A 24085-nucleotide genomic window follows, 5' to 3' on the forward strand; every position below is an offset into this window, starting at 1 on the left:
GTAATCATTGCGTTTGTGGATTGGGGTATCAAGACATTGAACACGTGGTTTGGGTGTGTGCTGAATTCTGCGGCGCCAGATCTCTACTTTTAGATACCCTCAGGGCCCGAGGAATACAGCCCTATGTGCCAGTTCGTGATATTCTCGCTCAGCGAAACTTGCCATACATGCTACATGTTTATAGCTACTTGAAGAGCATCAAGGTGCCAATTTAACAGCGAAACAAAAAAAAAAACCATGTTAGTTTTAGTATTAGATTCAGTTTCAGCTCGTAGTCGGCAGCGAGGGTAAAGAATTTGCCTTTAGATTATAAGATATTCTAGACCATAAGGCATTAGATTTAATTGGCTCCGTAAAACATTAATTTGTATTGTGCCTTGTCAAATAAATGTTGTGTGAACAAAAAAAAAAAAAAAAACGGTAGAGGTAAATTCCCTGTTCCACTTTCACCGTTCTGTTGAAATTTTGAAGCTCAAATAAAAATAAAATCACATGAGGTTGAATCTAGTAAAACTAAGGATGCACTCGAAAAGAAAAGGTATGCTGTGAATGTTGGCCAAAACCAAAAGTACTACCCGTTTGGTGAACGAAACCAAAGTAGAAAGTTACCAGCAGGCCAAACTACTCACCATGCCCTTCTTTTGCCCATTCTCACTGTTGTTTAGTACCTTTCGCACCAGCCCGTGGGGCAGGTTGGAATCCTTGGTTTGGCCATTTGTCATGATGGTTCCATTGCAGAGAGCGCTTTGAGAGTTCCTGGAAAAGGTATAAACAAAAACACGACAAGCAAAGCGTTAATAACATGTTCTTTTCTTTTCGCTGGCTATTCAGCCTTGACATTTGGATCACAACTCAATCGCACGGCTCTAACAAACTCACATTTTCAGAAACCTGAAAATTTCGACCCACGGTAACGGGGGAACACCGTTCTTATTCGATACCGATTTTTCGTGGCATTCGCCAGACTCCAAGTTCATGTCCGTCCACATCGTTAGCACTACTAGAGCGTTGGACCTTTCGCACTCAACTGACTGTGCTGATGATTTCGGTAATGACCAGGAATCAGTTTTTCTTTTTTTTGGCGAAGAGCGGCTATCAATGATTGTGAACAGCCGGTCCGCGATTAGCGCAAGCAATTTGATTAATCGCCCAGTTTTTGGGCTATCGGCGATTGTGACCCGGTCGGCAGGCCGTTTTTCGAGCATACATTCACGTTGTCTCATCACACGTCATCGGTTATCGGCGCGTGAGTGTAAACCCTACAGTAATCCGGGAAGCGAAAAGCCACTCAGTACATCAGCACTTGGCCTTTCGGTACGGGTGCGCTTGGCAAGGGCAGAGGATTAGTGCACAAACCCGGTGACCAGGCGTTGTTTGCGATTGAAGATTTTTAATGCTAGATCTTGACTTGTTTGTTGTATTTACACACGTGCTTAGCGATGTGACTGAAAATCAAGTTTACAAACTTGGCTTGTTAGAATTTAACTTAACTTGGAGAGTGACAATATCTTTTTTTTGTTTCGAAATTATTAAAAAAACGTTTAAAAAATCATTCACGGAAGCAAGAAGCGCAATCAAGCATCGTTATCATTTACACGCGTCCAGCTGAATTTCCATGAATAACAATTACTATTATTCAAAATGGGAATTGAACTTTAATCAGTTGAATGTGCGTTTCGAATTTCCAATTTGTTACATAAACACAGGTTGAATGAGACCACAGAAACAGCTGGTGGCTGTTTGATAATTTTGGATTAATCAATTTGCTTGTCATGATTGGTTTTGTTTCTGTTTAAATAGACTCCACATGTTTTTCTGTGCCTTGCAATACTTTGTGACTGTAATGAAGTGGATATTAATTAATAACTGCACTAGATGTAGCACTGCACGGAACCCTTCATGCGTGTTATTACTATTGTTGTACTCATTAAATGATACGGCTACTATGAGACAGTTGTTTAATCGCATTTTTCTATCACCCTTGAAGAAATATTTTTTATTGCTGTAAGAACTTAACGATTCCAAACCAGAAAAATGGTAAAACTGGTAGATTTATTTTCTAAACTATCAAGTCTACAGTATGTTATTCTAGAGGGCAATTTACGATGTTCCGAAAGAATTTGATTCAACATTAGGTTGTAGAGATGCTGAATTCCGAGAGCATATAAACAAAGCATTCAAATCTAGATTCTTTAAAGGCGTTAACTGATTTTAATTCACATTTTGAGTAAACAGTTCTCCAGGCTAGTAAAATGCGCGAAGAAGCTTTTAGTCAACGGTTGTCAATCTGCAGCCAAGCTTTGCCATGAACCAATAAGTTCTGTTAACATTCTCAAAACCGTTTAACCGGTTCTTATTTTTAAATAATAATCAAGCTACCTTTTTCAAGTTAAAATGGAGGGGTAATTTTATTCATAAAATATGCTCGCCTGCGATCATAAATGTAAACTTCAAATTAAAACCATTAAACTTTAAATTATTGACTAAAGAGCAATTCCAACAATCAGTTATTCTCGACCATTTTTAATTGGGATATCATTCCAATGGGGAGAAAGTTTTAATATGTGATGGAACGATTCTATTTTCTATTAGGAACCATTTATTCGTCAGAAATGTCTGCGATAGGACGCTCTCATAAATAATATTTCTTTCAAGGAAATTTAACTTACTTTTACTTATCCCATAACAAAATCGAAACGTTGCAGGAAACTCAATCGGTTTTAGAAAAAATGCACAAAAAGGAAAACACAGCAGAATGTTTTTTCTTACTTCTTCCAGCTCAAAGACCAAATAATTGTAAAACCGGAAAAAAAATCGCTGTGCACTGTGAAACAGAAACCAATAATTTTCGTTTGTCTCTTGGAATTAATAAACAAAAAATACTAGAGAGTAGCTTATTTATTGTAGTTTTGGATGTTAATATAAATTCATTGTGGATGTCAAAAAAATAATAAATTTCTATCAAAAAACCTAAATAAATCCACCTAGTGGTGCAGAAACCTATGTTATACTAACTATAATTGTATACTTATTATGCTGCCTATAATCGCATATCAGTCCCATCTTCATTTTTATCAAGTTGAGAAAACAGCACGTAAAGATATTTTTCGTGCTTAAGTTATTTCAACTGTTGAGCGTGGTTTATTCCCACATTTTCGACATGATATAATGAGATAGACATTTACCATAACTTCTCTATAAGAACGACAAGAATGCACGTGGGACTGGTATGCGATTATAGGCAGTAGGCCAGTAAATCACAAATCGTATAGCAACGTAAATCCAATTTCAATTATGAATAAAATGAATTCAAAAGATAATTTTCAGACGGTGAACCAAAGACGATCTTTGAACTATAGCTTGACGTGGTTTTCGCAAATATTATGGATGTTATCACTGGAGTATATGAGTCTTATTTTTTTAATCGAGAACCAATTTTTGAATACTGGATAGAAGCAACATACTTTTTTAAATAAACAGAAACAGTAAACAGTAAATAGTAAATAGTATTAGATAACAAAAATGCTGATTTCATACTAGAACAGCAAATATGTATGTTAGTTCGAGGCAGTTTTAATTTTTTAATTCCTCATAATCCAGGTTTGAATACCACATTCGCATTATTTTCAGAAATCGCAGGACCTAGAATTATGAATCAGCATCAAGTCTTTTTTACGAATTGATGCAAACTTCTACTAACCTCAGATCAGCATTACAAAAAAAAATATAACCATTGACGAAAGTTGTCAATTCAATTCTATCTCAAATGCATAATCTAAAAATGAAGGTTTTCGCGACATTTGAGAGATTTGGATTTTCGGAGTGTAGACGAAATAAAGACTTTATAAAACATCCTGCGATAACGAGAAATGGAATAACATATTTACACTTTGTTTTAAATTAGAAACCAATATTTATATCTTATATGAGCGTAGTGTATCATGTCATAGGAATAAGTGACTTTCCACCTGCGCACACTAGTAAACGTGTATAGCCATGTAAAGTTGCTTCAGTTTCATCCAAACTACAAATGATCGCATCTCGATGTTCACAATTTTTTAAATTCTTGGTCACGAGTTAAAAGTATTATGAGAACCTAATATTAAACATCAAATAAAAGTTCAACTAAAAATTTTTCTAACTGTTCAAAACGTAGCTTTGCAAACAAAACAGCGATTTTTTTATGTTTTCTGCATCTGCAATATCTGCATCGCAAATTGTGTTACATTTGCACACTGTGGGATCAGGTTTTACTTCAATGCTCCCCGGAAGCTGTAAAAGCTTCTTATTTTTCGCAAATCTGGGTTCAACGTACAATTGATTATATATTTTAAAGAAAACGTGGACGAAAGCTTCGCAAGCAAGAAAAGAAGCTAAGTAAGCATTGAAATTTGCTCTAAAATTAATTTATTTACACCAGTTAAGACGCACTACGAAAAGTGTAAAAATTATGCAAAGTTGTCGATGATTGTTGCTTTCCTTTGAGAAATAAATAGCGATACGAAAAAAGAGGGATAGAGAAGAAGGAAAAGCATGGAGAGAGAGTTAATTATCCAGAAAGTAAAATATCCCATGTCTTAAATAAACTTTGGTCAAAACTCTACAGTTCAAGCAACCAATAAAAAATCGCACTCAGTATGATTTTTAAAAAGCTCCGGGGCTTTCATTTGAGCATGCGAACACCAAAATCGTATAAAAATACGATTATACACCAAAATCTGTAAAAAGGGTGTTTTTTTTTGTTATTTTTGTTTGTTCGATTTTGATATACTACACATATAAACAACATATTTACACATCTATACATACATGCACACATTCAAATACATACAGAAATTGTTCAGTTCGTCGATCTGAGTCGATTGGTATACAACCCCTCCGTGCCATTCATGTTGCCTTAAAAGTTAAATGTCTCATATAAAAAATACTTTTTGATCAATATTTCAAAATCTAAGCCACTAATAGAAAATCCACTCGGTAGCATTCTGGGGGAGAACAGTAGCTTTCATTTGCGTATAAGATCATCAAAATCGGGTATTGCGTTCTGTAAGAAAGGTGCGTTAGTATTTTGCGGCACATACATACAGACAATATACATACATACACACACACACACACACACACACACACACACACACACACACACACACACACACACTTACACACACACATACACACGAACAGGAATTGCTCAGTTCGTCGAGCTGAGTCGAATGGTATATACGATTCGGCCCTCCGGATCTTGGATCTATTTTGCATTTTTGGACCGATTTTATAACCTTTGTTTAGTATAACAAAGGTAACAAAGGTAAAACCGGAACCCGCCGAAAGGCGGGGTCGGCCATTAACGTCGATTTTTTTAGCAGGAAAACAGAAGCTAAGGGCATCTTCAGCGGTGGTCCAAATCGTTGTTTTGTTCTATTTTTTTGGAACAAACTCAAATTCACTGCTGCACCGGTGGTGTAAATTTTGTTTTATACCAGATCTAAATTGAAAAAATTTGAAACTGGCATACGTTTTGGTCTATTTTTGTCACTATTTGGAACAAGAAATAGATCGTTCTAAAACCCTTTGTACGCTGCCAATAGGTGGGTAAAATGTCATATTTTTATTAGCTATTTCCATATAAGCGTTTTGCTAGTGTTGGGGAATAAACAAAACAAAGATTTTTTGTGACAATTCACACTTCATTTTTGTGGCTTTTCTGAAGAAAAATATAAACAGGTTTGTCGTTGTTGGCTTCAAGGAAACCGACCAGCAAAAGGGGGAATTCTGGAAGACCATAACCGTAGGTTCAACTACTTGGTTTGCAACCATCAGCCACCAGGATGACAAATATGTTGGCAATTTGTTAATCGCCTTAAATATAGTGGGACTAGAGGAGACCTTGAGAGGCCAGAAAAATGTTCCTCGAAGACACTGAACTGATAACGTTTAAAATGCCGGGATGACATTGCGCATTTCGTTTCGAGCAACTCGAACAAACTAAATGATCGCTGGAGGGCGTTATGTTTCGTTTTTCGTACTTTTTCGACTTTGCGGGTTAGATGAGCTGCAGGACAAATGACAATGACAGCTCCTTTTAGGCTTGAAGCATATCTGGCAGTATGTGACTTACTCGAAAATAGCGAAAATCGTTCGAATCGAGCTGCGCAATGCCACCCAATATCCTCAAAAGCCAACCCAAGTTTGAAGAACTGCAAGATTTTGAAGGATTGATGAGACGAAAACGGAAGATGAACATCTACGCGATCAAATATTTTTCGCTATCCTCCGAAGCCCTACTTGTAGCAGAAATTTTTCGATCATACCAATCCATCCTGAGAAATGTCACTGACGCTCGGGTCAAACCGTCAAGTCCATCAAGTCTTGTGGATAAAAAGTGTCTTGCCAAAGTAATCGTTTAATGTGCGAAAAAATTAGCGAATTTCCGTTTGTTAAATATTAAGTGCTTTTTATTATAACAAGTCTCATTAACTGATAGCATGGGGTATTGAATTGTTGACAGTGTGACAGATGTCAGCGGTTTAAAACAACAAGATATACAACACCGGTGCGGAGAACGAAAAATTGGTCTATATTAGCTGGTTTTATTCAGGTTTCGCTGGTGTAAATCTAGTATAAACCCGATCAGAAGAGCATAACTAAAAAATTACAAAATTCTATCAACACAAGATACAAATAACAAATTTTGGTACTATTTTGTATTTTCCCGTATGCTTTTGATAACTAAATTGAATCTGAATGAGTTATGATAACAAATTCTGAAATGAAGTTGTTCTGAAACAAGTCCAACAGATTTTTCATCTCCATCAAAACCTATTATTTCTAACAATGGTTGTTATTGTACTGTTCTATATGCTATCTATTTTGATAGAAAGCTGATACGTTAGTAACAAAACTTGATATGGGTTTGATACTAGTGGAATCATTTTTGTTACAATTTCTGTTATTTTAACACCTAACGGGATCAAATTGAAAACACAACCTGAAAGGTTTTTCTCATAGCACACTAACAGTTTTTGTTACAATTTTGTTTTGCCCTTCTGATCGGGAAGTTGTTTCAAAAATAGACCACCGCTGAAGATGCCCTAACAAAGTCAAAATTTTGCATAAAAATGCATCAAATTGCGTATTCAGTAAATCTTATCATAGAGTAAGCGCTTTAGTTTTTTCAATGTGTTTGTGAGAACTTTTTTCTTGATCCCACTATCCAAGTGATATTGTCATAGAAAGACAGTTAAAGCTATCTTTTGTTTCTGCAACTATTTGAGTTTCGGGATCTAGAAGGTGTTAGCTCTACCGACCTTCCGAAGACTCTTTACAGAATGACTGAGTACTTGCAGTACTTTCCGGAGTCACTTTCGATTCGGTAAGCTCCGCCTCAGAATAAAATTAGAATTTTATAAATTCTGTTGTTATTTTCAGTCTCTCAATTCATTGGATACTAGGGTGGGGAATCGTTATATGAAAAAAAAAAAAACGAAACTTGATAGCAGAAAGCCAGAACCAATTTTTTTTGTTCTATTTGGAGCCCCAAATAATCCTCAATTTATCGGAAGTCAATTGGTTTAGTCTCCGCTTGGCGCATTGCATTTCAAATTTATATGGAGTTTTGTATGAAAAATCCAACGTTTTTGCATTTTCCATTCTAAAGAGCTCAAAGTGGCTCAAACCATAGGTTTAATGACTTCAAATGGTAGGTTTTTTGATGCCTAACAATTTGGCCGAAAACATCAAAGAGCTAGGTTGTCCCAAAAAATACTGAAGCTGTTCAAAGTTGAGTATGTCGAAATTTATGTTGCAAATCATTTTTTCTGCCAACACTGCCAGTGTACCGGCGTTAGTCAGATTTCCATCAGAAGTAACCTCTGAAACACGTTGTAGATTATACCTACGACTAGAATATTACCCTGACTTTGTTTGTTTGATCCAGCTGAGTGTATAAACTCGTTACGACAGGTTATTTCTGATGGGAATCCTACTGGCGCCGGTACATTGGTAATGTTGGCAAAAAACAAGATTTTCTGCATTTCAATCGACATACTCAACTTTGAACAGCTATAGCTCTTCTTAGGAACATCCTAGCTTATCAGTGTCTTTTGCAAAGTTGTTAGGCATCTAAAATACTATACTTTTACATAATGTAGTACATTATTAGATCACTATTGAGCTCTCTAGAAAGGTAAATGCAAAGAAGTAGGTTTTCCCATATAAATTTTCATACAAATTTGAAATGCAATGCGTTAAGCGAAGACAAAACTAATCGACTTCCGGTAAGTTTAGGGTTGTTTGGGGCCCCAAAAGGAACCAAAAAAACTTGGTTCTGGAAAATCGATCACTTCCCCCCCCCCTATTGGATACATCCCCCCTATTGGATATCAAAAGGGTTAATCCGTATTCAATGATCATGTTATGATTTATTAATTAAATAAAAAAGTGCCAAAAAGCCAGGAATAAATATTTAAATAAATAAAACTTACAAATGCAGAATTAACTTTCTATTGCCCAGTGCCGCCTTCAGATACGCTTCAGTTGAACCTCAGAAAGCTTCAATAAATACTTAAAAAATGTGATAGTGATTGTACCGAGGTCCGTCTGAAAAATAACTTGTGCACTAGAGGGTTGAGAGTATTGAACTAAAAAAAAAAATATAATAACCAAAAACAAATATCGGTATTCAGTTCTCAATTCACCATTACAAATCGATATTACAATATTGTTTTTTTTACCACTCGATGTTTCATTTGTTTGTCACTTCCAATGTATGAAGTACAATTTTGGAAGTAACAAGAAAATCACTTTTGAACAGAAGTGGGCAGAAGTAAACTCAACAAAAGTCTGAAAGTTTTTTGTTTTTTTCTGCTAAGCGGTCTGCGATTTTTAAAACAAACTATTTAATTTAGTCCAACGTTTCGACACCGATTGGCATTATCCTCGGGAAAACTATATTATTCAATTAAGTCAACTATTTTACATTTTACATACATTGCCTACTTACAAATTCTAGCTTGGTTCTGCGTTCAATATTGGTTTTTTTGTCAATTTTATATATGAAACCTAATGCATTATTTTGATAGTGAATGCAAATACAAACTGTATTATAAAAGTATCTTATCTAACGTTTCGGATGGCGATAAAAAGAAACTAAGCCAGATAATTGAGTTTGATAAATTTCCCATGGAAGGAAATTATATTAGCTTGGTTGCGAAAAAACTCTACGCCCTTGCGAGCGGCCTTCAGGTAGTTAACCGGAACATTCGCAATAATGAACGAAAATATGCGTGTAGGCATGTTTTTGAATTCTTTTTTCGATTCGATTATCAATTTCTCCTCAGTTTTCGCTGCATTGTTGGAGTAGAACTTGAGCTTCAGGTTTTCGCAGAAACTCTCCAATTGGACGCAGCTGGGGACGTTGGACGGGTTCGCCGTCTTGGGTATCACATCGATATACAGCCGCTAATCAGTGTCGGATAGACGTCGTGTCGTGTTGCTACGCAAAACCTGTACCCGGGCAATACAGCTCAGTGTTTACATTATGGCTGCCTCCAACGATCTCTTCGAGTCGCCGGATACGGTTGAAAGACCGCGTCTTCGCCCTTATGATACTTCTTGATGAACGACGCAACTTTTGGCAGGCACTTTGTACTGTAAGTTTCTCCGTTCACAGGTCAGGTAGAATATGGTTTATGAAGCCAATCACCTTCCCAGGATTCAAGGACCAAATCTCTTTGGGCTGTAAACAGCCACTCCCAAGAAACCTTGATCTGCGTTTAAATAATGCACCACAACTGCACAGCAGATGTTCCGATGTCTCGCTTTCCATTTTATAAAAGCGACAGATATCATCCTGAACCCGGCCAATGTTCTTTAAATGATATCTCTTGATATGATAGCTCGGATATGAAAATCGGATCTCTTGATATGAAAATCGGAAATTTTTGTCTAATTTTTTAATGCAAACGTTATGCAGCAGTTCAGGTCGAATCTAAACATATAAAAAGCAATTCTTACTGTCTTATCCTTGAGAACTACTGAACCAATCGTCGTGGAAACTTGTATGTAGGGATTTTTGGGACCGGGAAAGGTAATTAGAATAATACAAATAAACCTAAATTGATCCACCTAGAGGCCAGACCCAGCCTTTCTCAATCAATTGTAAAAATAGATTTACACGAACGCTTCAATCCGATAAATGTATATTCACTCTTTGGGTTTTGAAATATTGATGTTGTAATTGAAGTATAAAATATGAAATTTAACTTAATATTAGTGCTTAAAAATTGCGAAATAGAAGAAATGACTAGTAATTTCGAACAATTTAATCACGAGCGATACCGGGAACGCTCAAACAGTACGATATCAATTATGTTGAGGCCACATATATTGATCAAAGCAGGTATAGTTTTAAATAGTCTTTGAATTTATTTTGTTTCCATAACTCTTGAATTACATATCAAATTGTTATGAAGTTTGTTATTTGTAAGCTTGAGAGATGACTCGTTCATATTACACTAGTTAAGTCGGGTAATCTATGAGATAATAGACTTTCGTTGTTTAATAAACAATTTAATAAATAAAGGTTGCTTAAGTTCGATTATAATCAAATGAAATGGGAACGTATAGGGCAGCCACATTTTGAAACCATGTATTCAATCATAATTCATCAGTTAACCCTTATCTAGCCCGTTCATCTGATATCAATATTGTTCAAATCAGTTGTGTAGTTTCTGAGATAATGAACCCTTATCTAGCCCGTTCATCTGATATCAATATTGTTCAAATCAGTTGTGTAGTTTCTGAGATAATGAAGTTTCGTGATTTGCACATTTCGGTACATCACAGACGAAGTTACAGTTCGATTACAGTAAAATTCAATAGAGTGTTATGTGGCAGCTAGACCTTTCATTTGACACTAATATTGTGGAAATCGGGTCAGCCATCTCTGAGAAAAGTAAGTGAGTCCAAGTAGTCTTCAGAATATGTTCCTTTTCATAGCTGGATTTCACATTTTTAAATATAACAAGCAAAGCAATAGTCCGATTGCAAAACAAATCAATAGGGTCTTATGGGGTAACTAGACCTTCCATTTGACACTGATTTTATGATAATCGGTCCAGCCATCTTTGAGAAACATGAGTGAGATTGAACAGTCTTCAGAACACGTTTCTTTTCATAACTTTTGAACGACAAGTTCAATCTTTATAAAATTCAAAAGTTAAGGGTATTTCGAGTAGCCCGTTCATTTGAAACTAATTTTGTTCAGAACGGTTGTTAAGTTTCTGAGATAATGATGTTTCATGATTTTTACATTTTGATACATAACCTCTAAACTAAAAATCCGATACATTTTCATTTGATTAATTCCGTTTCCGCAACATTTCTGCTGCCAAATATCAACGAAGAAGAAACTCTTTACAAAGTTGTTTCCGAATATCGGCTAGCCTCTAGAATCATGTGCAGTGACTAGAAACGAGTCATGAAAACAGAGATGTCGACGATTTAAATTTTATTATTCAGAACGATATTCTTGAAAATCAACATTTTGTTGGAATAAAAAAGTGGATTGTCAAAATGATCACGAAGAAGTAACCAACCATTCTTGAAACCATGCATAGAAATTTCAAACAAACAAAGCTATGTGATGGGATAAGATTAGACGTAAAACATTTTAAAACCAATGTATTACAAGTTACAATACTTTTGTGTAAATTTAAGGTCGGGGATGTTCTCATTTCGGTAAAATCAATCATTTAAAAAAAAATTTTTTTTTGAGTTTGAATGTGTAGTCAGATTTTTTTACGCACTTTTTTGTTTCGCGGATTTTATACGCGATACGGCGTTAGTTCAAAACTCTTACGCGAATTTTCGAATTAACGCGGCTTGGTAACCAAAAACGTCGAAGTGTTTATTGAGTAAGAGGCTTCCGAAGAATCCGGAATGACCGTAAAAGATGACAATTTTTTTCAAAGCTTTTCTTGGAGGCTTACTTTGAGTAGATTTTTGAATATCGCTTTTTTCACGTGAATTTTTGGATCACACGGTTTTTTACGCGTTTTTTCAAATTACCGTGTTTTTCTATTAAGTATAGTTTCTCGTGGAGGTAAAAAAACCTGACTGTATTCAATGCCTGATTCGTCATGCATTTGCAGGCTGAAACAAATTGCATTGATAATATTTGAAAGAATGTGTAATCAATTTATAATGTTAAAAATAAAATTAATAAAAAAATGAGCGAAACCGGGTCAGCAAGGTATAAGTTAAAACTTTTCTTGTTTCTATACATGCTATACTTCTATATCTTGTGATTTTTACCAGAATTGTTAATTTTAGGTGTTATATTAGGAAGAGAAATGTCGCACCTGCAAAATTAGTTTTGAATGAAAATTTGTTGAAAAAAGTAGATTCTATTTGGTATAATTTTGCAAAATTTAATTATTATTCATAATTGTTGTCAATCAACAATAAATAATAACTTGAAAAGGGCTGAACATAATAAGAAAAGTTTTTGTATGTAACTTTACTATTCGTTGTGATGAAAGTGTTTTTCATAAAAATTGCAAAGACGTATAATTTTGTCTACTATCAAAATAAAATATGGAACTTTCTGCAAATATTTTCATTATTTATTCTTAGGACCTCGGGGTCCTAAGCACCGCTCGATTTTGCGTTAAATATTGAATCGGCAGAAAAAATCAAGATTTGTTATGAATTGACACGTAAACCGCATTCTTCAAGAGAAATTGATAGTAGTGATGGCATTTCTGTAGGTGTGCAAGATGCTCGTTTGTATACCCGATTGTCGTTTGGTGTGTAGAAACAAAAGTCCGTTTCACCACAAGCAAACAATCATGTTTTGTTTTGGCAACAAAACACCATCAAACACTATCATGCTGATGAAAATCTAACATTAGTTGGAGTTGAGATTTATTTTAATATTTATCCGAAATTAACGAGAGTTAATAATAAGTGTTTAAATTGCTCGCGTTATTTGCTACTTGTATTGCAACGAAAATGTGATTATTCGAAGGTCAACAATTGTATATTTCATAAGATGGCAAACAAAAAAAAAAAAAACGCACGTGAACAACAAATCTTCAATGTTCAGGTGAGATAAATTATATCGAGTCCTCAAGTGAATCAAAAGTAGTAAAGCCCATAACTCCTACCCTAATTCGACAAATACCTAAGTCAATTTATAAATATTTCGAAACGTTATTCAGGAGTAAAGGACCGTAACCTGAAATGCATCCTTAAGTTTCATTCAGATTAGCAATGGCTGGCTTAAATAAACAAAAATCTCATTTGCAGAAATTGAAAAAATCAATTGAATGTGCTGTTCCGATAGTGTGGCTTTTGTTTCTCGAGAATAATTGCAATTTTTGAAGACTGGCTAATTCTTAAATAATAAACAAACCCACAAACTACTTAAAAGAATCAATTGCATGAAATAACTTATGCGATAATAAAATTCTAAAACGGTCTCCAGTTTCCAAACGACACTCCACCGGGGACCGGCCATGAGCTGGTTCGAGCCGGTGTTTGCTTTCATGCATTGTTTTATTAACTCGGAGCTTGCCACTTGACCTGCATGAAATTCAATTCCGAGCATCACCGTGAGAAAAGGCAGACCGGTTGTATAGTTGCAGCAGCAGCTCTCTTAGCATATTTAACTCGATTGCATTTTCAGTGTTTGCACTATCCACTAGCGCCACTACAATAGCATTGGTTTATAACAATCAGAAAGGTTAGCTCATAGCTATTAAAAATAGATCCCGGCAAAAACAGTACCTCCTGATCCACACTTCCGGAAATCTCCTTTCGTTATCCACGGCGCTCTGCTGGTTGCTGGGATGATCGCTATGATAGCTTAAATTATAACTATTATCACAGCTGAAGTGGTAAACCGGTAAACGCTGACCGCATGCATCCAGTGCATCGAGACTGCTAGCGCCGGACGGGGGGAAACTCATCTCCACCAGTGGTGCCCGCCTGGGGGGTAAACTCTCCAGCTCCTCATATGGAGGATCATCGTCCTCGAGGCTGGCACTAAAACGTTTAATGATTTTTGACATAATTGGCTGTTTGCACGAAATTGCGACCCGCAGGCTATCTGTTATTTCCACACACACACGAACCTAAGTGCACTTTAGAGCGCATGCCACAAAGCGCAGATCAACCCGCGGCAGCTTCGTACGACGACCGATCGCGCGAACTTCACCAAAACAACTGCTATCTAGGCGCTTGTTGGCGGTACGAGCCAAACGCGGGCTGAACTCGGATGACACCGCAGTTTACTGCCGCTGGATGCTTCAATGCCACTGTCATCATTTGATTAGTATCGTTTGATGGAAGTAGAAGAGTAAGTTGAAAGCTAAAACAGCAGCGAATGATCGTTGCTCGTACACACATACACACTCGCTCTCTCTCTTTCTTTTCCCAGAAAATATAGCGGAATTAACTGATGAGTGATACTTTTTTCCACTAATTATGGAGTAAACGGTCACAATGATGGTTTGTCATTGAGGGATTTCATGCCATTTCACACAGCCGTTTGAAGCATTATTTCAGATTAAAATAGATAATTGTTACAGAATTTTAGTAATAGAATCAAACGTGAAACACTGTTTGATATATCAAAATATTACTTCCTTATTCACACATTTTCACACTGGGGATAGTAGGAGTAAGATTGCCCATCTTACAGAGTATTAAAAAAAAAAACAAAATAATTTTTAAAACAAAACGCGATTTCAGGAAAAATGCATTTTATTTTTGGATTAAACTTTATAAAAGTGTAAAATTTGGTCAGGAATTATTTTGAAGAAATGTTAAATTAATCTGTAGTGTCATCATCTATCGAATCGATTTGAGTTGGAAACTAAAAAACTGTTTGATAGGTGATTGTTCTTTTTACTTCTTCATTTATTTTCACGCTCTTTTCGTTGTTGCCGATAGCAAACTAGACCACTATCGGATCGGCTGCGCGATGATGCATCATTGATTTAATTTTAATTGAGTTTAATTGATTTCTCTGACAAACCGTCAAATGCACAGTGAAGTTTGCTGATCTGCAGATTGGCCAAAAATACCCCTCGGACGTGATGAACGCTGCTTACGTTATTCTAGTGGTAGACATGAAACCGGTTTTGCAATTTCATCTCCCACAGTTCGACATCGATGACCATTTCGCCGTGCAAATCTCTTCGATCAAGTGCAATTATTGCATTGAAGCGTTCAAATAATTTCCGCCGATCTGGTGCGGCAGAGCAGAGTCCAGACTGTTTGGGTTAGTAATGGTGCACAAAATTACGTCAATTTCGTCCGGGTAGAGTATTTCGATGCTGGGGACTCCCCCCTGGCTGCTTCACGCTATGGCTCGACTCAGCTGGAGTGCGAGCAGCCGTTAATTGCGTTCCACGATTGACCTGGCTCTGGGTACAATTGCACATTGTACACACCAAACTAATGGCGCCCGGGGAATGGCGTTTTATTTCCAGTAGGTATGACTCTTCGAATCTGAAAGCAGATATCATTGTCAATAACAATGCCGATTATCGTCGAGAAGCTTAGGGTCCGAATGCTAGAGTGATACCGGATTTAGATGCAATCTGAGCATATGTTTGACTGTATTGATTAAGGGCAATTATACATTTTTAGTTGGTTCAAAAACAACTGCTTCAACTAGTTTTTGAATATTAGTACACTAAATGTTTCATATTTGAATAAATGTCACGGAAAAATTAGTTTTCAAGAAGTTTCTTTGGGGAATTATTATATAGATTTTCAAAAAGAATTGAACAACACACTCGAACTATGAGGAAAACTTCTACTACGGTAGTTCGGCGCAAAGCACATCTCAAGATAGGGTAAGAAACGGATTAATCGTTTGAAGGAAATGGGACTTAAGCTCGTGAGTTTTGATCAGTATCGAAAGTTTCAAAGAACGGGGGAAACGAAATTTCTGATTAACTAGCTGTCTTACGGATATATGTAATATCGTCCATCACAAAAAAATCTTTGAATAAACATCAATCGAAAAAAAATTAACCAAAATTGTGACCTTTTTTGCTTGATATTGGTCCTTTACCCTATTTTGATCCGGAAGAAGCTGTTTTGTCCAAGCTCTCATCTAGAGTTTTTTTTCCAAAATTATGTTGGCCCGCAAAGGGTTTTTTAGGACATTTAAAGCAAAATAGAAGTGTTAATGTAAGGAAATGTTTATTAATTATAGGGTATTCCATTGGGGCTGATCTCTACTGTATGTTTTATTGTTTACAGTTCAACCTAGAATTTTGTGTATTTTGAGCGCCGGTTTTTATCTTTTTCTCCGATTTTCAGCATTTCTCCGGAAAAACGTCGAATTATCAGGCACAAAAGGTGTACTATGCTTGACGCTTCGCTGATTGAATTGAAGAAAATGAAAGGTGCGCTACGGAAGTATGGTGCAGATTGCAGCTTTCAGGACAAGTTGAAACCAGTCCGGTGAACGGAACTTTGGGCCATAAAGTCTTGCGTACTTACACCACTAGGAAGAGTGTCTCAGTTTGGGATGTGGCCAAAAAAAGTAGGATCACCTCACAGTACCAAGGTAAGATTAGGTCTAAAGACATATAAGAAGCAGCAAACAGCGAAGCGGAGTCGAGAACAAGCAGCATCCAGCAACTCGAGCATTATGCGAGCTTCTAACGAGTATTTTCATGCATGACATTAAAACACAATAGTTCTAGGCATAATAATTGATTTTTACATCCTCACAATACAAGGCAAGCAAATCACCTTCTTAGTGCCAGCAAATACAACCCTTGGACAAAAACGCATAACATTCACAGGACCTCGAAGATACAACTTGCTCCCCGATTAAATAAAAACCCATAATAACAAAAAGTAGGAAGGTGGTATCCAAGACACGACCGCATGACGTTGGACTACGGAATTGTTATATACCATTAAAATAAGTAGTAGATGGAATAGTAACTCTAGTATTTGCTGCAATTTCATCTAACATGGCATTTTTAAATGCTGAGAATGCGATTAAATCGATAAAACTCATGCTAGGTTAGCTCCATATATATACATAACTTCATATATTTTAAGAAATAACGTTTATTTCAATAACTTAAAATGGTAAGAACTCAATTTCACGCTTTTTGCGTAATTGTTATCAAGGTTTTGGCGAGTGACAGGAAAATATATTAACTTCTTTAATTATGATTTAGGGCCTTTTTAAAATGTTTTGTTTTTTTTTTCACGATAGAGACAAGTTTGTTTTTTTTTTCTTTGTGTGCGAGAAACAAAAACAAAAACACGTACCGAGAAACAAAAATGGAAATTAAATGTATGCTCATTGAGAAAACCCGTGCCACCATCCCCGAACCCCTCCGACCCTGTCCCTCCTGCCAACCCTTCCTCTGTTAATTCTCCAGTCCCCCCTCGCCACAGGCTTTACCCGGACGGATCTCGGGGCAGTTTTACTGTTTTCTTTCGGCCAAAAGCAGGACCGAAATCGAAACCGTTAAACATCCTGCAGATTTCGAAAGACCTGACAGAGGGGTACAAGGCCGTGACCGAAATCTCCAAGGTCAGACCCAACAAGCTCCGTGTCGTGGTCAGCGACCTGGAACAGGCCAACGCTATTGCTCGCTCCGAGCTTTTCACACGCGAGTATCGCGTTTATATACCCGCACGAGACGTGGAGATCGACGGTGTCATAACCGATTCGAGTCTGTCGGTCGAGTGTATCTTGGTAAGCGGTTTTGGCTGCTTCAAAAATGCTTTGTGTCACGACGTAAAAGTAAAGATCATAGATTGCAAGCAATTGCGGTCTGTGTCTCTTGTCAACGGCACAAAAGTGTACACTCCGTCAGACTCGTTTCGTGTTACGTTCGCCGGATCTGCTCTCCCTAGCCACGTCTCGATCGATCGGGTTCGTCTGCCTGTGCGATTGTATGTACCCCGTGTCATGAATTGCACCAATTGCAAGCAGCTAGGCCACACAGCCGCCTACTGCTGCAATAAGGCACGATGTAGCAAGTGTGGAGAAACTCATGCGGACGATTCTTGCAGTGTAAATGCTGAAAAATGTATTCACTGCGGGGAAAATCAGCATGAGCTCTCCACATGCCCGGTGTACATGCAGCGCAGAGATAAAATCAAGCGGTCACTTAAGGAGCGTTCAAAGCATTCTTACGCTGAGATGCTGAAGAAGACCGTGACCACTTCTACCATAACATCGAACCCCTTTGATCTGTTGCCCTCCGATGAAACCGATTCTGACGATTCATCAGCGGGAACATCTTATGCCAATCCTGGGGCGTCTAGAAAGAGGAAAATTATTTCCTCTCCTAAACTTCCCCGAAAAGGTCCTAAGATTTCCCAAAGTGAAATGAAAGTTACAAACAAACCAAACAGTGCTGCGGAAAAACCGAAGCAAACTCCTCCTGGGCTTGCAAATTTAAAGTCCCAGAAGGAGTTCCCAGCACTGCCAGAAACATCTAAAACCCCAGTTGTTCCTTTTGCACACCCAGTTGATGAAACAAACTCTGGATTTGTGAAATTCTCTGACATTGTGGACTGGATCTTTGAAAATTTCAATATACCCGATCCAATTAAAGTTTTTCTTACAGCATTCCTCCCAACAGTTAGATCATTTTTGAAGCAGTTGACTGCCCAATGGCCCCTCCTTGCAGCGATTGTAACCTTCGATGCCTAATTCATCTGCGTATATGAAGGATTCTATCTCTGTCTTACAGTGGAATTGTAGAATTATTTTACCAAAAATGGATTCATTTAAAGTTTTAATCAATAGAAACAAATGCGATGCATTTTCCCTTTGTGGAACTTGGCTTACTTCAAATATTGATCTCAACTTCCATGATTTTAATATTATTCGCCTTGATCGAGACACCCCATATGGAGGAGTACTTCTAGGGATTAAAAAGTGCTATTCTTTCTATTGTATTAACCTCCCCTCGATTCCAGGCATCGAAGTTGTCGCATGTCAAATGACAATACAAGGTAAAGAGCTTTGTATTGCCTCAATATATATTCCTCCCAGAGCACAGGTTGGGCAACGGTTGCTCTTTGATTTAATAGAACTTCTTCCCTCGCCACATTTGATTTTGGGAGACTTCAACTCTCATGGCGTGGCTTGGGGTTCCCCTTACAATGATAACCGCTCCTCTTTAATCTATAACCTCTGCGATGACTTCGACATGACTATTTTGAACAACGGTGAAATGACACGTATCCCGAAACCTCCAGCGCGCCCAAGCGCTTGGATCTATCCTTATGTTCGACGTCGCTACGGTTGGATTGCACATGGAAGGTAATCCTCGATCCCCACGGTAGCGACCATTTGCCTATTCTTATTTCAATTACTAACGGGTCAACCCGCATGTGACCAGTTGACATTCCGTATGACCTCACACGGAATGTCGATTGGAAGTTATACGAGGAAATGATTTCAAAAGCGGTCGAGTCGATTCAACATCATCCACCACTTGAAGAATACAACCTCCTCGCGGGCTTGATCCTCGACGCCGCGTTGCAAGCCCAAACGAAGAAATATCCCGGCGTAACGATCAAAGAACGGCCTCCAACTCCGTGGTGGGACAAAGAGCGCTCCGATGTCTACACGCAAAGATCCGACGCGTTTTTGGCCTTCCAGAAGGGAGGTATACCCGACGACTATATACGGTATTCGGAGCTTAATACCAAGCTTAAAAGCCTGGGTAAAGCAAAGAAACGCGGATATTGGCGTCGGCTCGTGAACGAGACGTCGAGGGAGACATCGATGAGCACTCTTTGGAACACAGCCCGAAGAATGCGGAATCGCGTAACGGTCAACGAAAGCGAGGAGTCTTCAAGTCGGTGGATATTTGATTTTGCCAGGAAAGTATGTCCGGACTCTGGTCCTGAGCAAAACTTTGTTCGCGATACGTCTCCGGGTCACGACGCGATAGAATCACCTTTTACGATGGCAGAATTTTCAGTTGCCCTCCTGTCCTGTAACAATAACGCGCCTGGGTTAGATAGAATCAAATTCAACCTGTTGAAGAATCTACCCGGCAATGCCAAGAGGCGCTTGTTGAACTTGTTCAATAAGTTCCTGGAGCAAAACATTGTACCGCAGGATTGGAGGCAAGTGAAGGTGATCGCCATCCAAAAACCGGGGAAACCAGCTTCTGATCACAACTCTTATAGACCGATTGCAATGCTATCCTGTATCCGGAAATTGATGGAAAAAATGATACTCCGTCGTTTAGACCACTGGGTCGAATCAAATCGTCTACTATCAGAAACTTAATTTGGCTTCCGCCGTGCCAAATGGACGAATGATTGTCTTGCGTTGCTTTCAACAGATATTCAGCTGGCGTATGCTCGCAAAGAACAAATGGCGTCTGCGTTCTTGGACACTAAGGGGGCTTTTGATTCCGTTTCAATTGACATTCTTTGCTTCTGGAAAACCGCTTCTGGAGCCTATCTTCTCACATTCTTATCAAATGTGAGGTTTTGAACCGTCCTGTGATTGAAAATTTTGAAAGGTTAATCGAACTTAATTCTCAAACCCGTTTTATGACATTGTATTTCAATCACATGTCCCAAAATATTAACCCTTCTTCGAATATTCCAAATCGTGTCAACTTATCAAATACTTCGGATTCTACTGTGTTTTTCGATACATCCATGATAGAAGAAACTCGTGGAATCCCGGATCATTTACGCGTGCAGCAGATCCCTAAAAATTTTTCCAATAAATATCGAAACATCAACTGCGACAATATGTTCTACACTGACGGATCACTTCTTGATGGGTCCAATGGCTTCGGTATTTTCAATAACAACTTAACCGTCTCGCATAAGCTCGATAATCCTGCTTCTGTTTACGTCGCAGAATTGGCTGCAATTAAGTACACCCTAGGGATTATCGAAAAAATGCCCACGGAACATTATTTCATCTTTACGGACAGTCTCAGTTCCATTGAGGCACTCCGATCAATGAAAGATGTTAAGCACTCTCCGTATTTCCTGGGGAAAATACGGGAACATCTGAGTGCTTTATCCGAAAAATCGTATCAGATTACCTTAGCGTGGGTCCCTTCTCACTGCTCGATACCGGGCAATGAGAAAGCGGACTCTTTGGCTAAGGTGGGCGCAACAAACGGTGGAATTAATGAAAGACCAATTGCCTTTGATGAATTTTTCTCATTTGTACGTCAGAATACGATCATCAGTTGGCAAAATGCTTGGACCAGAGGGGAACTGGGAAGGTGGTTACATTCCATAATCCCCAAGGTGTCGACGAACCCGTGGTTCAAGGGGTTGGATGTAGGTCGGGATTTCATTTGCGTGATGTCCCGGCTTATGTCCAATCACTATAGATTTGACGCGCATCTCCGTCGTGTTGGGCTCGGGGAAAGTGGTATCTGTGCCTGTGGTGAAGGTTATCACGACATAGAGCACGTTGTTTGGTCATGCCCTGTACACCGTGACGCCAGGTCTAAATTAATAGCTTCCCTGCAGGCCGAAGGTAGGCAGTCGGCTGTTCCTGTTCGTGATGTCTTGGCGAGCCGTGACCTATCCTACATGTCCCTTATATACGTTTTCCTGAAATCCATCCACGCCCCAGTTTAGTCCTATCCCCTTCCGCCTACATCCAACCTAACGACAAGAACACGTTAAGACCCCGGATCCGGAAACAGCGATCAGACCCGCACGATACTCTCAAGGCCCGAGGGAGACAACCCAATAAGCCAGTCCGTAATATCTTGGCCCAGCAGCGGAACAAATTAAATATGCTGCTTACCTATGGCAATGAAAACCATCATACAGTAAACCAGTGTTTTTAATGCAAAATATTATAGCTTTAAGTTAGATTTAGTTTCAGCTCGTAGTCGGCAGCGAGGATAAAAAATTTGCTTTTAGTTATTAAGATACTTTAGAAAGTAAGCTATCAGATATAATTGGCGCCGTTAAACATTAAATTGTATTTGTGTCGTGTCAAATAAATTATAGATGAACAAAAAAAAAAAAAGTAAATGATTCGTCATCTTTTGAAAACAGCTTCGTTTGTATCTTATTTTCTGAAGTCGGAACAAAAGAGTAATACTTTTGTGTGGCAGCTATCATTATAGATATTTTGAAAATATTGCTCCGTTCTGTTACTCTTTGTTCATATTCTTCATATGATACCCAACTAAATGACATTTTTGATGAATTTTTATTACAATCATACAATTCTTTTGCGCTTGTAATGGGATGTTCATGTTCTTTAGCTAAACTTGCATTTCCTGCCATTCGTTTTAATATGCCACCAATTGCATCGCATGGGCCTTTACCATGAGAAGTCGCAAAAAATGCCACCCTGCATCGACGTTATATTTTGTTGCAAAGTTTTTTCTATTTTTATATTGTGAGGCAGCTCCATCAGACATTAATATCGCTTTTTTCAACTCTATTGTCGTTTTCAAAAAACTTATTAATTTGGCAATGAACACCTTATCATGAACACAGTATCATGATGGAGTACTTCCGATATTATGATGAAGCTGATATTCTTAAGTGTTCCAGATTCTGAATAGTAAACAACGAAGGGATGAATGGTGACTTGACTATCATTCCAATAACTACACGAACCACAAATTGATAAAGACATATCAAAATGAGCTTGACTGTTCAATATATTTAATTTTGCAATAACGTTTTCGTTTAATTTGCGTAAGCTTGATTCCATTTTCACTTTATTCATCTTCACAAAATGCAAACTGTTACTAACACATCTGGAGTAGTGCAATTGTATTTATATACGAAAACAGATATTTTAGGTGACCCAGTAGTTATTGGTTGCGTACTTTACATACAGTTATTATTAGTAAACAAGTAGGTAGTGTTGCACGACAAACATATTATTTTATAAAACATTTTTATAAAACATTCGAGCAAACTTATGATGTATATAAAATATAAGGTGAAACTAGTTCTGTAAAGTATCTATGTCATAAAAAAAATATGTTCCTAAGATAATAAAACAAATATTTGATTCTTATATATATTTATATCACTTAGAACATTTAACTCTTTTCTTGAGAACCGTTCGACCAATCGTTTTGTTGTCAAAGAATGAATTGTATATTTTTGATGGAGCATTCCAATGAACGTATGGTTTTTGCTGGATAACCATGGACAAATTAAAAAATACGTGTATTTTCCGAAATATTAATTATTTATTGAGCTTAAATTTAAAATAGCTCGAAAACCGATGCCTTTAGAATGTTTACTACCAAGAGATTTTTGATTCAAAATGACTCTCTGCATCTTTTAAGATCATCAGAATACAAATATTTTGGAAAATGTTTGAATTAGAATTTAAAAAAAAAATCAATCTACCATAAAAAAATTATTTTTCATTTCTCCATCCTGGACTTTTTTTAAAAGTTGCGTATTAACGTCAAGTTTTTAAAAAAAAAATAAGAAAAAATAAGAAAAACATTCAACTCTTTTTTTTTTCAAATTGAAATTTAATGTTTATTTTAAATTTTTTTTGGTCAAAAAAATTTTTTTTTGTACAGTGTATAATTTTTTTATGGTGCATTTTCAATTCCCTACAACTCATTCTCAGACAGTTTTTCTATACAACCAACGGTTTCTGGGCTACAATGCTTCGAATAAAACCTATGCCAAAATGCATACGCCCTTTTAGAATATAACTCATGGGTGTGAAAAATCGCTCCATCTGTGGAAAATGCTCAGTTTGCTAAGCCAAATACGTGTGCAAAGTTTCATTCAAATCAAAAATGGTCGATATTCGACCATCGATGATTTGGCGCGATCTTGCTCTTCAAGTTAAAATTAGCATACTGTCTGACTTCATTGACGAGTCAACATAAAAAAAAAAACGAGTTGAGTAACTTTTTTAGTGCGTCTAACGATGTGCTTTAATCTTATTTTATACAATTATGATAATTTTGCCATGAGATACGTCCAATTGTGGATGGTTTCATCGTTTAATTGTCTAGCATCAGAATCAATTTAAAGAGGGTGACTTGCTGATACGACGTCATTTCGTTTGACGATAGTAATTTTT

The 24085-nt window shown here is 37.4% G+C and overlaps 1 protein-coding gene across 1 annotated transcript in view; it reads right to left on the bottom strand.

The window, feature by feature from the left end:
• LOC129726590 (ATP-binding cassette sub-family G member 4-like) overlaps nucleotides 1-24085 on the bottom strand; it is a 102942-nt gene that overhangs the window by 37113 nt on the left and 41744 nt on the right. Inside the window, exon 3 of the mRNA XM_055683485.1 lies at nucleotides 630-756. Within this exon, the coding sequence (XP_055539460.1) occupies nucleotides 630-756 (127 nt within the window). The remainder of the gene's footprint in view (nucleotides 1-629; nucleotides 757-24085) is intronic.

Source organism: Wyeomyia smithii, chromosome 3 (genome assembly GCF_029784165.1).
Source record: "Wyeomyia smithii strain HCP4-BCI-WySm-NY-G18 chromosome 3, ASM2978416v1, whole genome shotgun sequence".
In the NCBI taxonomy this organism is placed as follows: domain Eukaryota; kingdom Metazoa; phylum Arthropoda; class Insecta; order Diptera; family Culicidae; genus Wyeomyia; species Wyeomyia smithii.